The 15,675-nt window shown below is 39.2% G+C and overlaps 2 protein-coding genes across 3 annotated transcripts in view; one reads left to right on the forward strand and one right to left on the reverse strand.

Annotated features, from left to right (window-relative positions):
* Positions 1-1,142, forward strand: part of LOC119723485 (conserved oligomeric Golgi complex subunit 7-like) — a 10,837-nt gene extending 9,695 nt beyond the window's left edge. For both annotated transcript variants that reach the window (XM_038194163.1, XM_038194162.1), the window contains exon 24: positions 82-1,142. In XM_038194163.1, coding sequence (XP_038050091.1) covers positions 82-160 — 79 coding nt within the window. In that variant the 3' untranslated portion in view covers positions 161-1,142. The remainder of the gene's footprint in view (positions 1-81) is intronic.
* On the reverse strand, positions 1,011-15,612 carry LOC119723486 (renin receptor-like). The gene is made up of 8 exons (XM_038194164.1): positions 15,467-15,612; positions 10,381-10,511; positions 10,023-10,163; positions 9,633-9,725; positions 8,663-8,854; positions 8,212-8,361; positions 3,147-3,251; positions 1,011-2,857 (listed from the first exon to the last, which is right to left on the reverse strand). Exons 1-8 carry the CDS (start codon positions 15,537-15,539, stop codon positions 2,645-2,647), a joined length of 1,098 nt encoding a protein of 365 aa, XP_038050092.1. The 5' UTR covers positions 15,540-15,612; the 3' UTR covers positions 1,011-2,644.
* Between the last annotated feature and the right edge of the window lie 63 nt (positions 15,613-15,675).

Below are 15,675 nucleotides of genomic sequence, written 5' to 3' on the forward strand. Positions count from 1 at the left end.
TTGTACAAGGCGCTCTACAAAAGTGCCCCTTTAATTTTGAAAAACTTTGAAAAATTCATATTTTGGAAATGTTTTTTTTAGGTACGGAGAGACAAGAGGTACGATGCCGGATCGCTTCGTTCACATCATTGGATCCATCCGAAGTGCACATGAAACCTAGCCAGTGATGGCTCTTTAAATGAATACACTCTCACAGGAGAAAATAGTTGTCCTGAACTAGGGATTGTCTACCAGCCCCCCCCCCCCCCTCCCTAGCCACACCCCCTATAGACCTATAAGCCATAATGATGTCAGGGGCGGATCCAGCAATTTTTGCAGGGGGGTCAGGCCTGTCAGATTTGTTTATGTCCGATTGTTGCGGACAGGCAGACATATAGGTTATGTAGCACATTGTTATAATTTTAGTTTTTTGGTGTCAGAGCGGGGGGGGGGGGGGGGGGGGGGGGGGGGGAGGGTTGACCTTCAAAACCCCCTCTGGATCTGTGCCAGCTGTGTTTACATGTGCCCTTTCCTATGGGAGCCAGGTGGTGACGAGAGCTCCACCTGGTTCCCATAAGAAAGTGCACATGTAAACAAATTGTGACGTCATTATGTCTAAGGTTGATTGTACCCTTATTTCTGCCACTGCACATCCATGACAAGTGCCTCCCCCCTCCCAGTAATTTACAACCCATCTCCGCCCCCTTACTTTTCCTCGAGTTGAGATGTTTAATAATACATTTTTGGCATCATGGGAATTTTGAACATGGTATTTGATCAGAAAAATAACTTTTCTGCTTCTTGGCGTTAGTTGGAGAATTAAAGTATCTGTAAATTAACATGTCTTTTATTAAATGTATTTAGACACAGATGTTTATTTCTTTTCATTATTTTACTACCCTCATTTTATTCAGATGTATATTTCATTCACATAAATGAAATCGACACCAATGTGTTCACCATGCTGCAGATGTACATCCCGAATCATAATACCCACATTTACCAAAAGGTCGACAATGACGACACGGATATAAAGAAACACAGGGGAACGTTTTATTATATTTGTACAAAAATCAACACCGATCATCGCGTACAATACTGATATACAATTTAGAATATTTAGGCTTCTTGAGAACCAATAAATCTCAAAATGTTTAAAAGGATCGTCTTTGACTTGTTTTTATTCCTTCATAGTATCTGTTATGTTCCCTTATTCACTTGAGAGATAAAGCCATAAAATACAAATCATGATTCATCGCTAAATAAACATTACTTGAAATAAAACATCCAGAAATATCTTTCTAACATTTACTGACACCAACGCACTACACCTGTTTATGCATCGATATTTTCTACGTTTTCCCGCCAAGTGAGACTTCCGTTATTTAAAGATCAGACTCGCTATAACGCCGGCGAGAAATCAATTTTCTGATCCACGTTCGGAAATAATAAGTTCCCTGCAAACTCTTTTCGCAGTTTTTTTTTTCGCTGTCATTCACAATCTACGATTCCAACTAATGCACGGTTCACACTGATACTCTTTTATTACTTGCAATAAATTACACTTCTGTCGTCTTAATTCTTGCCTAAACTATCTTCGACGTGTACACGTTCAGAACTGAGAACAGAATACCGCCGAATTGAAATTTACAGTGAAGAGTCAAACTTTGAAATGAAATGAAATTTTTACAAGAACTGCCCGTAATTATTAATTTGCTAGATTTCACAAATTCTCGAAGGTTTTGTGCTTTCCTTTCTTCACAATATAGCAATAATATTAATATTCACAATTTCGACTTGTCTTTATTTTTTTGTAAGTGAATGTGTTAATGTTATCGTGTTACATGCTTTAGTTTAACCTTTATACCCATAATTTCGTTCAGACTATATTTACCATGTTTTTTTTTTTTTGGTTTTTAAGAATTTGTTTCTCTAAATGCTTGTTATTCTACAACATTTTCTATCTTGGTTGTAAATGTGAAAATAATTAGGTCCGTTGCAATATTGCTATTTGCCAATAAAACTTTTACATAAATTGCATATTATTACAATTATTTACTTGTCAACAATAAATATACTTATACAGTACTTGTTACACTGAGGGTACATTCAAAAGCTGGGTAAGTATATTATATATTTTTTGTCGAGTTGCAACTATTAACTAAACGTCAAAAACAATTTACAAAAATTATGTTTCTACACCAATTCCTGCACGTTTCTTATCAAAGACGAAAACAATTATATCAATAATTGTGAGGGGATTAGCTCATTTTCTTAATCCAGATAATATCAGGTTTAAATGGAATAATGCATACATGTATACTGAAACTTAATTAAATTGTAAGTTAATTGTAAGTTAGCCCACATTTAATGAAAATCATCTTTCAAAACTTAATCCCATATTTTAACTCATCACGGGTATTGACACACAAAAATTATATCCTAAACAGATCAGTAAATGATTTCAAAAAAATATCACATCTCTATGAGGACTATCGCATTGCTGGGGATTACTAATTAATCTATTTTCATCTTTCATTACGACTAATCCCTTGGATTATGAATGAGTAAAAATTAATATCCTATGATACACCACAAATGGAATGACTTCAAAAGAGGATTACCGTATATCCTTGACAGGATTAAGCTAATCTGAGGATTATCCTTAATCTATTTTCATCCTCTGGCTAGTCATCCGGTAGATGATCGTGTCTCCAGGATCCAAATTCCATAAGCTGTAAGCCACTGCGTAAATGGCTAGGGCTAGGACTATGGCAAACCATAGGATTATGTTGAAGATGACAGGATAATCCTCGTCGTAGGGCGTGGCTTTGTTGCCAATTTGCCCCTGTGATGGTGGGAGGCTGGTAGCGGCAACCTGAAGTTAAAGCGAAATAAGCGTTAATGAAAGACGAGAAATTAAGGATTCTCCCTCGGAAGCAAATATTTAAAAGTGGGCATAATTTCATGAGCTGCTTAGCTGAAATATTCTGCAACAGATGTCCATGCTAAGCGTGAATGAGAGGAGTACCAGTCATCAGGATACTCAATGTACAGAATACAAATCTGAAATGTCCAAACGCCGAGTAAGAAAGCAGATCTTTTTTGTCTTATCCCTTACACGCTCTCAGCATTTTTCTTGTTTTAATCTAGATAGGCCTACCTACCTGTAGTAAAGATCTACTCTGCCGATTCACGAACGGTTCTTCGTGTGACGTCATCACCTCTACCAGCAAATCACCGTCATATAGGTTGGCCATTTCGGTCGAAAACTGAAAATAATGACAGGAATGCCACGATAACAGTCAAAATCACGAAAAGTTGGACATTTTGTTTTTGTCACCTTGGTTACGTTTGAGAACACTATTAATAAGCGTTGCCACTATATAAATCATGGTCATCACACAGAACCAAATTTGGCCGTAGTTTTAAAAATGATCTGCAAGTTATGACTAAACCATTGTAAGAATGAAGGGTTTCTGTAGTGCCGAGAATACATTTTAAATTCTACATGTAAAACTGTCTCTTTAAATTTGCTGCCGTATTGGAAACAATCTACACGAACTTGGTAATAACATTGTGCAAGCGTGCGATGGATCAGCGGAGAAAACATTCCGCGGCGTGTCAGCAAAATGTCACAGGTTTTCATTTCCAACTTAACTGTCGTCAATTTGAAGCGTGGTACATAGTACAGTATAAATGATCCATATGGTACAAGCAAAACATGTTCGCAAACCTACACCGATATAGAAAAAGCAGCATTTTTATCGTAATCGAAACGAGCCTTTGGGATACGTGTGGTTTGAAGAGAGGATCGAATTTTCTAAATTGACACTTAACTGGGCATGTTTAATAGGGTTTTGCAATTCACTTACTATATACGAGAGCCCGCGAGAAAACGGTGCGTTGAGGATTGTACAATCTCCGGGAGGCTCGTTTAATGAATAGCTAATTAAGATAATACCCCACGCGAACCAGGTACATGTACACGTAGTCAATTAATGGCAATTATGAGGGTTCGCGCACATTACAAATTGCTGTGTTAAAGGAGGATGCACACAGCTGGTTCTTTCTTTAAGTACATGACGCACACGTTTTAATTGTGAAAAGACTCGTAGTTTCTGTATCAACCCTCCTATATGCAAACATACAGTCTGCGCTAAGTTGTCCTTTCAGTCAAAATCATTTCAACAGTTAAGAGCTCCCAGCCTACATAAAACAGGCTTGACTGGCTGTGACTGTTTATGTAACTTGATACAGCTGTGCCTTGACTGTAGGTGATTGATAAGCCAGCGGTGCCATCAGTTTCCTGCTATTGTCTGTTGACCGAATTTGACTAGTCACAGTGCTTGCTTAAAATATGACTGTTGGTGACTAGCCTGTAGTAAAAGGCATGGCAGGGGAAGTAGATGGAATTTTTGACTGTCTGTGACTGTTTAAACAGTAAGAGGGTTCGTCTTAATAACAAAGAATTTCAAAACCCGTTGAAAGTTTTCATTAGATTTTCATTTATTAATTTGAGATCCCCCAACCGAAATGGGAAATGGCGGAAATTCCGTTAGTCGTGACATTGCAATGAAAGTGATCTCCATAATTATGAAATGGTTATTTTACAGGGTACAATATTATAGTAGGCCTACACAGCTCTCTGTTATTTTTTTTCCGATTATTTATTATTTTCTTTTGCAAAATTTCTGAGGAACAACTCCTGTCACCGCCGGGCACCGCAAAACCAATCACTCTACATTGACGGTATAATAATGAACTAGGGGCCTACAGTGTATAACTTTCCTCTTTTTGCGTGTGTAATAATTTGAGCAATTTTCAATTTGCAGTGACATGTTGGCGCTGGACCGTCGCGGCGTAAATAATTTTGCGATCTTTAATTCTCTTATACTGTCTAAAAGAAAAAAAATGTTTCATTTTTTTCATTTTGATTTTTCTTCTATTTGTTTTCAGTTTTGACACTTTTGTATACTTGGATACTTTCCAAACCAAACGGTCACACTCAAGACCGATTTATTCATACGCACTCCGAATCTCAATGACATGAAATTGACAAAACGAGGCGCTAAAGCATCGGTGATTTATATTCTAATTTTGACATCGATTGGTGACGTCAGTGTGTCGCCATAGCAACCGCTCTGCCTTGGTTACCAAAGCGCGGAATGTCTGGTTTTAGCGCGGGAAACGAGGACAGAATGGAATTGGTAATTGGTTTATGTTGCGTGGACACACACACACACACACACACACTGCGGGGATAACAACATCGTGAATAATGAAAATGATCATGATTTCGATGTTTCGATTAAAGTAAGCCGGCCGACTTTGATCGGCTGATGTTTCCGTCAAATTTAACGTAGATGGCTGCCAACGATTCGCCGATGCTCTGAAAAGTCGGATACAGTTTAACATGATTATTTATTCGAACACGATTCCAAATAATGTGAACTGACAACTCGGAAAGAAAAGAGTGAAATCAATCGAGCAAACGCAAACTAGCTGCCAACAAAATCTTAACACGATTTAACAAAAAACAGCTGTATGCTTTCAACTCCGTTTTATAATTTAGCACGCCTTGTTTGCATTTTGACAGGGATCCGATGATTTTGAACTGGAGAATTTCGAAATACATGTAATTGTTTTCACCTTCAAATTCAATTAATTAAAACTTCACCACTTCATGCAGGCCTATCACTTCCAGCAATGGTAGCTTATAATCAATTTCACATAGTATAATTTTTAATGACAAATTCATACCCGTATAAGAGTTCACAAAATTACGAGCGGACGTTGCACTGTAGATGACGTACGAAACTTGCATGCCGATTCAATCATACTGTTTGTTTTTCTTGTAGTATTTTTGACACGTGCGTGACCAAGACATTACGGTAAACGCGCCGTGTTTTCTTGATCAATGGCCCGCCGTATTAGGCCCCCGAAATGGACGATCGCCGCGAGCATCGAAAGCCAAGAATGATACTTTGCGGCGTGCGTGCGGTAGACGTACGTACGTATACCGACAGCGTCTCATCAGTGGGCGTTTTTAAAACCGTGGCTTCTTCCAAGTTCGGGTTAAGATTTTTCTTCTGATATACGGGGGAGACTAGCTTAAAATGTTCCGTGTATCGTTCAGAAACATCAAACCTTAGGCCCCCCCCCCAAAAAAAAATAATCGGTCTCTGGTCAGACCGAAGTTCCGGAATTGATGCGGTGTTTTTTTTTTTCAAGCTTGTATTGTACAGACAAGGTGGGTACTATTTTGCTTTTTTGTGTCCTCATTATACATTGGTGTCCTCCATAATTTGCCTTGGTGCCCTTTATCATTTGCTTTGGTGCAATTTCCCCATTCCTTGATGCTCCTTGGTACAAAAATTTGAGAAGGCCCGGCAATAGAGGGCGCTGTTGTAGCTTCCGTGTTAATTTGAAAAAAAAAGGTTGACGCGCATGATTAAAATCGACGCGCGCGCTGACCAGAGACCGAGTATTTTTTATTTTGGCCTTAACTCTCTATATTTTTTTAGCGTAGAGTATTCACGTTTGATTCGGAGATGTAACAGTTCTGTGATTCTAAGCAAGTGATGTAGCCGATACCGGAACGAGGACATGGTTTCGTAATCGACAATTTATGAACCTTACGTATGTCTCGCCTCTGTCTACGTGACGTGAATGCCCGACCTTTTAACACACACGCAGCATTTTCCCTTGCGGCGCCTCCATAGGTATTTTTTGTCTATTTATAAATCGATTTACGACGAATAGAGTGTATAGCGTGGCCCTGGATTAACATTAAGTGGTCATGTTGTCGTTGCTGAAGATGATAATGATCTTCCCAGACCACAGTAACTTAACGGTCGATATTCTGAGGTTCCCTGAAGAATTTTATGCAGTTCTCTTCTAACTTTAAGAAATCAAATCAACGATAAGGTCGGTGTAAGAAAAATAATGTTGGAACCGACACCTCATCTCACCCTGCTCCCTCCAAAAAAAAAAAATCCACACCATTGTCAACAGACAATTTACAAAAAAAACAGAAAAAAAACCCTCTTCATTCAAATGTTAGTCATCACTTTCCCTTTAATACTCTAGGCTCTTTATTGAAAACACACAACTTTTAAACGTTTTAGTTCCAAAATAACAATTTGGTATATTTTATACGATCATTCACAGGAATAAAGAAAAATAGCTCAAACGAATCGTTTTGAATCAATCATGCCTTTGTGCTGAAACGCTAGTCACTTTTTAATGTTGTCAAAGCCACAACGCGCAGCCCAGTTCATTCAATATTAAACAATGCGGCAGAATCGAAGTAAATGCGATGCGAGAATGAAAAGTGTATACTGCCAAACAACATTGTTTTTGAGGAGCCACATTTTAATGCGGCAATGAATCTAAAAATAGCCACCGCGGCTGTGCGCGAACTACATGTACAGCTGGCTAAGCCACATGTATGTCACTGTGCGACTAGTTCATTTTCTAGATCCATCATTCCCATATCACATTTCGTAGCACAAAAAAAACAAGGCTGTGCCCTTTCCCCTCTAAAGACTGAAAGACCAACGTAACAGGTGAAATGCTATGTGACAAGAAGACAGGGTACAAGATAGGTGATCTGTCTGAGGTCATTTGGGGTCACGGAGGAATATCCGGTGTCAGATAATGACTTGGGTAGCAAGGTCTTGGGTTACCGATGAACACGAAAAAAAAAACTGTTAGAAGGTGAGGGAAAGTTGATAAAGAAACGAGGCTTCCCAGAAACAGAGTGGCTATATTTGGGTTAGTAAACAGCAAGATTGGGCAATGAGAACGAGGGAAAAATGGGCTTTATGCAGGAGCTTGGCATGTATAATGATGAGATTCTTTTGGTGTGCGAAGTGATGACCTATGTACGTTTACACCAAGTCTATAGGATTGCACAAAAAAGGGTTCTCTTTAGTTTTTAAAAGCTCAAAAAGAACCTAGGTATCAAGTCGATGTGTCTTTTCAGTAATTAATTATTGTCATCAGATTTTTTTTAACAATAAATGGACCAAGAAAGGCTTTACACTACCAACAAAATTAAGGTACAAGTCTGGAAAGCCTTTTGTAGCAGCCATGGAACGGTCCGTATTTGACCATAAGCCCCGCCCACTTCTGGCTTGCGGACATGGTCACGTGACCAAAACTCATGATCTGATTGGTCAATGTATTTGATCGGCGGGCAGGAAGGTTCCATTATGAAGCACTCACCTGGGATATGAAAGATTCCACCAACTTGGCTGCATCTTGGGCCTGTATGGAGTCGACTCCGTACTTGCTCTGAATGACTCTTAAACCAGCCAGCGTAAAGGAATAGAGGTCTGGAAAACCGTCTGTCACTAGCTCGGGGTTCTCTCGCAGCTGTTCGGGGACAAAGACCCAAAACAAATTGTCAATCAAAGACAGAAACCTGATAAAGTCGTCTTCAACATTCCTTTGAAGAACTTTATATTTGTACGTCAACCCGAATTGCCACCATTTATATCAAGTATTACTGTACCTATAGAACATGTCCTTTATAGCCATTAGTAAAACAACTTTATAGTTATTAGCCCAATGGCAGCTTAAGGTGCAATCTTCAGTCATTTTGATTTTTCGCCGAGGTCAAACTTCATTTTGATCAAGAAAAAAACTTTCTAGATATATTTGTTTTACAACGAACCTTGTGGGCAACCTCTCTCAGGAACTGCAGTTCGCCAAGCAGAGCCACATCAGCCGAGTTGGTCAGATTTAGAGAGCCCAGTTGGCTGTCAGCAATTACGGACCTATCGCCCTTGAGTAGCGGCAGCACATCGCTTAGCGTGTCCGGCAGAGACTTAAAAACACTCTGGTACTCCGTGGAAACGTGGACGCCCTAAAAAGGGATTTTTTTAAAAATGATTTATTTCCATTCTTTCATTAATGAAACTATGGGTTTCTCAGACGTTCACGGTGATGTAGCTCGCAAGTCTGAGACACCGAAAGAAAAGGGAGATGAAGGAATGTCTAGTTTTGCAGGAAATCCAGGGAATGTTAATATAATTTTCCACGGAAAACCAACATAATCGGCCAGGAGCTGAACATTCCCCATGTTGGCCCAGGCGGGATTCAAGTAGGATTTAAATAGGAGTCAAATAAAATACACCAAAACAACCCAGAGAATGTCATATTTTGAGGTATGGACCCGGGTTTAGTGCGTCTCGGACAAAATTCGTGGTCTTACATATTCGATTTTTCTTTTCATCTTAGTTGAGATTATTTGACATTTACGATTACAAAAAAGTTCAAGATGTGCCAACTTTTTCTTTTCAACATGCTGTATACATTCTTAATCTTTGTCTGACAGTGCTGGCCATCATAATTATGCGTAACTCCACTGCAACTGTTATCAACTCAACTGAATTTTATTCCCCAAACACTTGAAAGATTCACAACATCTGAAATTTGCATTGTAATTTATCGTCTCGCCGCGGCAAAGCTCCTTCAACTTAAAACCGTAACTCCTGGCTATCCTTATAAAAAAGCAAAGCTCTTTCCACATGGGAGAGCTTTCGACATTCCTTAAAAGCTCTATGACTGTCTTCAGATCCCTTAAGAGAAGGGTTTTTCACGACACCTCGGGTTTGTTTGACGTCATCATGACGTAAGCTTACCTTTACTTCTGGGGTGAGTTCAAGGAACAACGGCCGATCGCCGAACATTAAAGTGAGTGTGTCAGCTAGCGTCTGTAGGCCGACCACTCCGCTCTTCGGATGTAAACAACATAAAATTTTGTTTATTTTTCAAATTTGCTCAATGGCTTACTGTCATAATAGTGACACAACAATGAATTACAAGACCTGGAAATTTACGAAATCAAAAAAAATCCAAGATTCTGGCAAGCTTGCGCTGTAGTTCTGCCTTCAGTGATTTCACACGTTTGCTCATGAATATAGAAATTGAATTTGCATCAAAACCAAAAAGGTCTCAAATGCCCCCGAAAATGGCAACATGAAGATTGAAAATAAAGTTTCAAATTCTGGAAATCAAGCAAACGGACTTACACCATGCAAGAGATATTGGAGTTGGGCATCACTTCCTAAATTTAGAGACAACGAATCGTCTGTGGTCTCAACGGTGATAAAGACGTTAGCTCTGGGTCTACGGAATAAATCCCCCACCGCTAACCCTGTCCATTTCAACTCCTGACAAAAAACAAACGAAAATTATAGAAGATCGTTAATACATCTCCCGCGAAATTCAAGGAGAAAACATACCTAACGCTGCACACATTCGGTTCGCCAATATAAAAACATGACCTTATTTGTAATTCGATTCCAGAGAGAAAATTCGACATCGTTCGTTCGTTGATCTTCGAATACATGTACTTTTTAAAAGTAATAAAAAATAATCTCGACTTACTTTTGAACTTGAGAATCCCAGGGCTAGAGACAACATATCCGGGACTTCTGTGACGTCAATCGGCCCGGCGTCTTTCTGAAACTCTACATAGCTAGGTGAGTGCGTGATGTACAAAGTGTCCTCGCAATAAACTGTCAAAGAAATTTATAATGCAGTCAGTAAAATACAGAGCCAATATTAATCAAATGAAGGCTCGGCCCATGGGCGTCGCGAGGGGGGGGGGGGGGGGGGGCGAGGGGGGGGGGGGGGTACTTGCCCCCCCCCCCGGAAAAGCAAAAACAGAAAAAGAGGCGCGAAGACAAAGTGGTGTAAATTTAATGAGTTGGGGGGGGGGGGGCAAAATGTCCCTGCCCCCTCCAAGACTGATAAATCGATGTGTTGAGAAATACAAGCATTTTTTGTCCCAAATTTTTTTTGCCCCCCTCTAGAAAAAAATCCTGGCGACGCCCATGGCTCGGCCGCCATTTTTTTCACACGAAGTTCGGCGAGGGCACACATACACTTCGCAATACAATCAAACATCATTCAAACAATCAGAAACCATCGCAGCGCTTTCATTAAATCATGCTTTTCCCTATAGACTTGATAGGTTTTGCAGCGTGAAAACATTTTTTTTCTGCGTAAATTTAATTTCCTCGCAGGCGGTAGACCTTGCCCTTCGCCATGGCATTGCTGGCCATTGCCCTAGGTCCGTAACCCCAATATAGGCCTGACACTAAACAGTATTCCTGAAAGGATATGATTGCAACGAAGTGGCTTGCTTATGGACAATGAGCAGCCATTACGGGGGGGGGGGGGGGTAACGATGCCAATGCAATGTGCGGCACGTGTTTTGCAAGTAGAAAACGTGCTATATGTGCTTGGTTGGAGGGGTACCGAGTGCGCGCGTACGTATAAAGCGTGGTTCAACGCCATGCCCAGTGATGATTCCTGCGGCTGGATTATAGTCTACAACAGTGTTTAAACTATGCATATCGAACCACTGGCCTGAAGCTTGCTGGTGACCACAGCGTACAAGTATAAATGCATTTTAACGCATTAAAATGCATTACGCCAGGGACCAACGAGATGGTCATAACAACATCTCCACACCATTTTTTTTTGGCTGTTTGGACATCTGCCAATTAGCCACTTCTACTGCCTCATTAATTCAGCCGGGGATATATGGCTAATGCTTTAATCGCTTCGGGGGTTGCTGTGTTTTGACCAGTATTCCGATCGACCGAAACCCCCCGAGGTGATATACATAAAAAATAATGCTCAATTATGTTTCTCGGGGAGTCTTTCCTTTGAAAAAGGCATGCAGATAATCCTCATCTCCCGAGTAAAGGGTATCATTGTCAGTGGGGCATTCAATTGTATTTGTTTGTAGCGTCCCCGAATAATTTTATTTAAATTTACAACAGTAAGCATTTTTTTCATGTAAGATAAATTTGTCTAAAATTATGTCGGCATCCATTGATTGAATTCCGCTTGACGGCTGTCGGAAACAACAACTAATAATACAATTAAATTTTACAATTATAAATAAGTGAAAATAGTAAACATCAAATCAATAAGTATTTCGTACAGGTGTGTTATAATTTCTTTGAACAATTTTGCCGATGATATATTTTGATAATTTGAAAGTGGTACTTTTTTCAGCAGTTTACTTTTTAAGTCAAGTTTGTTACTTTGTAAATTATTGCTTGAGTTACTTATTTTTTATACTGATATTGTTCTTTTGCAAATAGTACTTTATTCGTTTTACTTTATTCTACCCCAATATTGTTATTGCACCACTCGATTATAGTTAGTTTGTTAATACACGTATTTTTGTTCTTTCTGCGTTTCTCGAGTCTTGTCAAATTGTTTTCTATTTTCGTTTCTTTGAGTCTTGATATTGTCTCTGTGTATGTTGATGTCAACCATGAACTAGGTTGCATTTTTTTTATTGGATTTAATCTTGGTTCGTGGTTGTTTAGTTTTTGTGTTTTATTTTGCATTGCATGTTCATAGTTTTTTTCATAATTTTATATATAGGCCTAATGTATTATATTTTCCTGTTTTAATAATAATTCTAACGCGATTGTGGAGTTTTATATGGATTATGTAACCTTTTCCACAACCCGCGACAGAAACGTGAAGTAAATTAATATAAATACATGTAATATTGTACAGCCAACTGTGGCTGCAACTTGACTCAAAATGGAAGCGTTTTGTTTTGTTTCATGTAAAACAATGTTCGACAGGTTTGGGTAATGAACTTGGTGATTATCGTACATACAGAACGGAAACCGGATTGTCACAGATAGAAAAGCACACGATTAAAACCAACTCTGGTGTATCAATAAAGATGGCTAAGGGATTTTTGAGGGGGTTGGTTCTATTTTCTGAGCTGACGTTCACGGGATGTGTGTGTCAATTATGGCATCCGGAAAGGATATTTGATTTGGCTCACACACAACACGGATCACAGTCAAGTTTCAAAACAGAACTCCAAATTGAGGAGTTTGATTTCGAAAAACAATTACAATATGTTATCAAAAACGTGTCTATTTTTTTTAGGTCAAGGCAGGGGACCCAGACCCCGTCTGTGGGATAAAAATCTATTCAAAAATATAAACATGTAAGAAAAACATCGACAAAATATGTTATGAGCGAGATGGAATCACTATTTCACAATATCCTTTTTACAATTTTTTTTTTGCAAATTAAATCTATGTCATATTTACAAAACAAAGTAAATATTACAACTTTTCTTTAAAAAAAGCTACGAATCACAATAGTGGGATCTACAATTAATGTTGTTTTTTTAAGGACTGAATATTTAGCGATCAACAAAGGAAAAATCCCAAATTTATATAAGTAACAGATCATGTAAAAAATAAATCGCTTAAAGGGAAAAGATACATCATAATATATTGCAGCTACATATTAAAGTCTGAATACTTCGATATCACTAGGCTGTGTATTTTTTGCTTTACTAATGTTCTTACTCTTAAGCTTCCACTGAATAATTAAATCAAAATAGTAAAGGTTTTAGTTTCAATTTCAAAGAATAATCAAGGAAACCGTTCATTATGTTTATACTTAATCTGTTGCAAATCTGTTGAATATGATATCTAATTTTCCCCTTAAGATATTTTAGTTTAACAACAAATCACAAAACATTTTCTGCCTGGAAACATTCGGAATCCTCCGAAATCCTCCACTCTGCAGGAAACCAATGGCGCCATCTTTGTACCTACCAAGTTTCAAGTGGTATCAAGCTCTACGTAATGAAATAGTGACTGGACTCTACCTTCCTCAATCCTACGAAATCCTCAACTGTCATTGAAACCAATGGCACACTCTCTGTATCTACCAAGTTTCAAGTGGTATCAAGCCCCATGTAATGTTGTAGTGGCTGGGCTCTACCTTCCTCAATCCTACAAAATCCTCCACTGTGCAGGAACCAACTGGCACACTCTTAGTACCTACCAAGTTTCAAGGAGCATCAAGCCCCATTTAAGTTATAGTGGCTGGAATCTACCTTCCTCAATCCTACAAAATCCTCCACGTGTATGAAACCAATGGCACACTCGTTGTATCAAGCCCCATGTAATATCATAGTGGCTGGGCTCTACCTTTCTCAACCCTACAAAATCCTCCACTCTGAAGGAAAGCAATGGCACTTTCTTTGTACTTAAACTTTTGTTTGGCATCAAGCCCCATGTCCAGTAATGGTGGCCAGGCTGTCCTCCTCAATCCTACAAAATCCTCCAACTCCAGCTCCAACTCTTCCCAGTAGAATCGTTGGATCTTACAGGCCTGACTGGCATCTAAGGGGTACTCTAATGGCCTTTTCACACTACACAAATCTTGGGGTTGATGCGAGCTTGGCGCAGGGTTGAAAACATGCGGCATTTCACACTTGAAAATTTTCAGCCCTGCGTCAACCTTGAGGTTGATTTTGCCCTGGTTTGAACAAAACCCTGCTCTAGACCAGGGTTGAGATTGTCAACCTTGGTTGAAACTCTCGCCACAGCTCAAAACAGTACTTACTTAGTGAAATAAGCTCGGTTTGCATGATTCACGAAGTAAGTGCAAAATGATGCGGGGTCGAACGCAGGGTTGAAAAATTAAAAAAACTCAACTCGGGTGGCACCAGGTTCACCCAGGGTTGAGTTCGACCCCGGTTGAGAGGCTCTAGTGTAAAAAGGTTTTAATACAGTCTGCAACAAACAGCCTGGTCGGGCTAAGTACAATAATACTCGAAAGCGGGGATGTAGTAGAGTCCACCACAAATCCAGTCACAAGTAAATTACAAACTTGTCCACTCACAAATCCAGCACGAGAAACAGTGGCTGAAGAACAACAAAGCAATGCTTTGTCCATAGCTCATTTAATAGCTTGTGAGTTTCATTGGAACTGAAGGACTTGTGATGGACTTGCAGGGACTTGCAGGGACTTGTGACGGACTTGTGATGGACTCGACTACATCCCTGCTTGAAAGGGTTCGCACTGAAGCACTTGGGCCGATGTCTAAAGCTAAATGCCTCGTCCAATCCATAAATTGTGAAACAAATTTGAATTCACGAAGGATTTAAAACTGCCGCAATCTCACCGTGTCTAAGATTGAGACAATTGTCAATCCAAAATCTAAACAATTCGTCAAGTCTTCATCAAGTTCATGCTCCAAATTTGCTTCCAAGTAATTGCGCGAACACGTTTAATTATTTTAAAAAAAATAGAGACAAATTATGGCATTAAAATAATTATAACATTAACATCATCATGCCAATAATAATAATATAGTATTGCTGAATTTATGAATATTATAGCATTCAGCTCTGAGTCTCATTCATGTTTGGTTTTACTACCATACATGTACATATCATGACATGTACATGTACTGTACATGTACATGCACAATATGCGTATACGTGTGTATTGTACATGTACAGTCAGTATGAGTATATAGAAAAACACGTAAAAAAATTTACGTCATTTTTACACCCCGAATTCAAAGTGATCAAAACAGAAAATACCCAGCCAAACGCATGGACTAAAAAGCTATATATACGATACGCTTTAATCCAAAATATGAAACTTTTATACCCACCGAATGTGCAAAAACAAGCATAAAATGCGAAGAGAATGTTTCTCAATCGAGCGGCAGCCATCTTGCTTGTCATGGGACTGGTCACGTGATGACACACACGCAAGATATCCGTCCTAGCGTTTATGCAGCACGTTCGACTCGATCGATCGTCCAGTTCCGAAACTCCGTGTGATTTTACAAGCAAATGAAGCCTTCTTCTGGCGAAATTG

The sequence above is a fragment of the Patiria miniata genome, unplaced genomic scaffold (genome assembly GCF_015706575.1).
Source record: "Patiria miniata isolate m_02_andy unplaced genomic scaffold, ASM1570657v1 HiC_scaffold_17, whole genome shotgun sequence".
Taxonomy (NCBI): domain Eukaryota; kingdom Metazoa; phylum Echinodermata; class Asteroidea; order Valvatida; family Asterinidae; genus Patiria; species Patiria miniata.

Coding starts and splice junctions, on each gene's coding strand:
- LOC119723486 (XM_038194164.1), bottom strand. CDS start 15,539: ATGACAAGCAAGATGGCTGCCGCTCGATTGAGAAACATTCTCTTCGCA. Junction 8,855..9,632: donor AACTCACCCCAGAAGTAAAG/GTAAGCTTACGT, acceptor ATCCCTTTTTAG/GGCGTCCACGTTTCCACGGA. Junction 3,252..8,211: donor TGGAATCTTTCATATCCCAG/GTGAGTGCTTCA, acceptor CATTATTTTCAG/TTTTCGACCGAAATGGCCAA.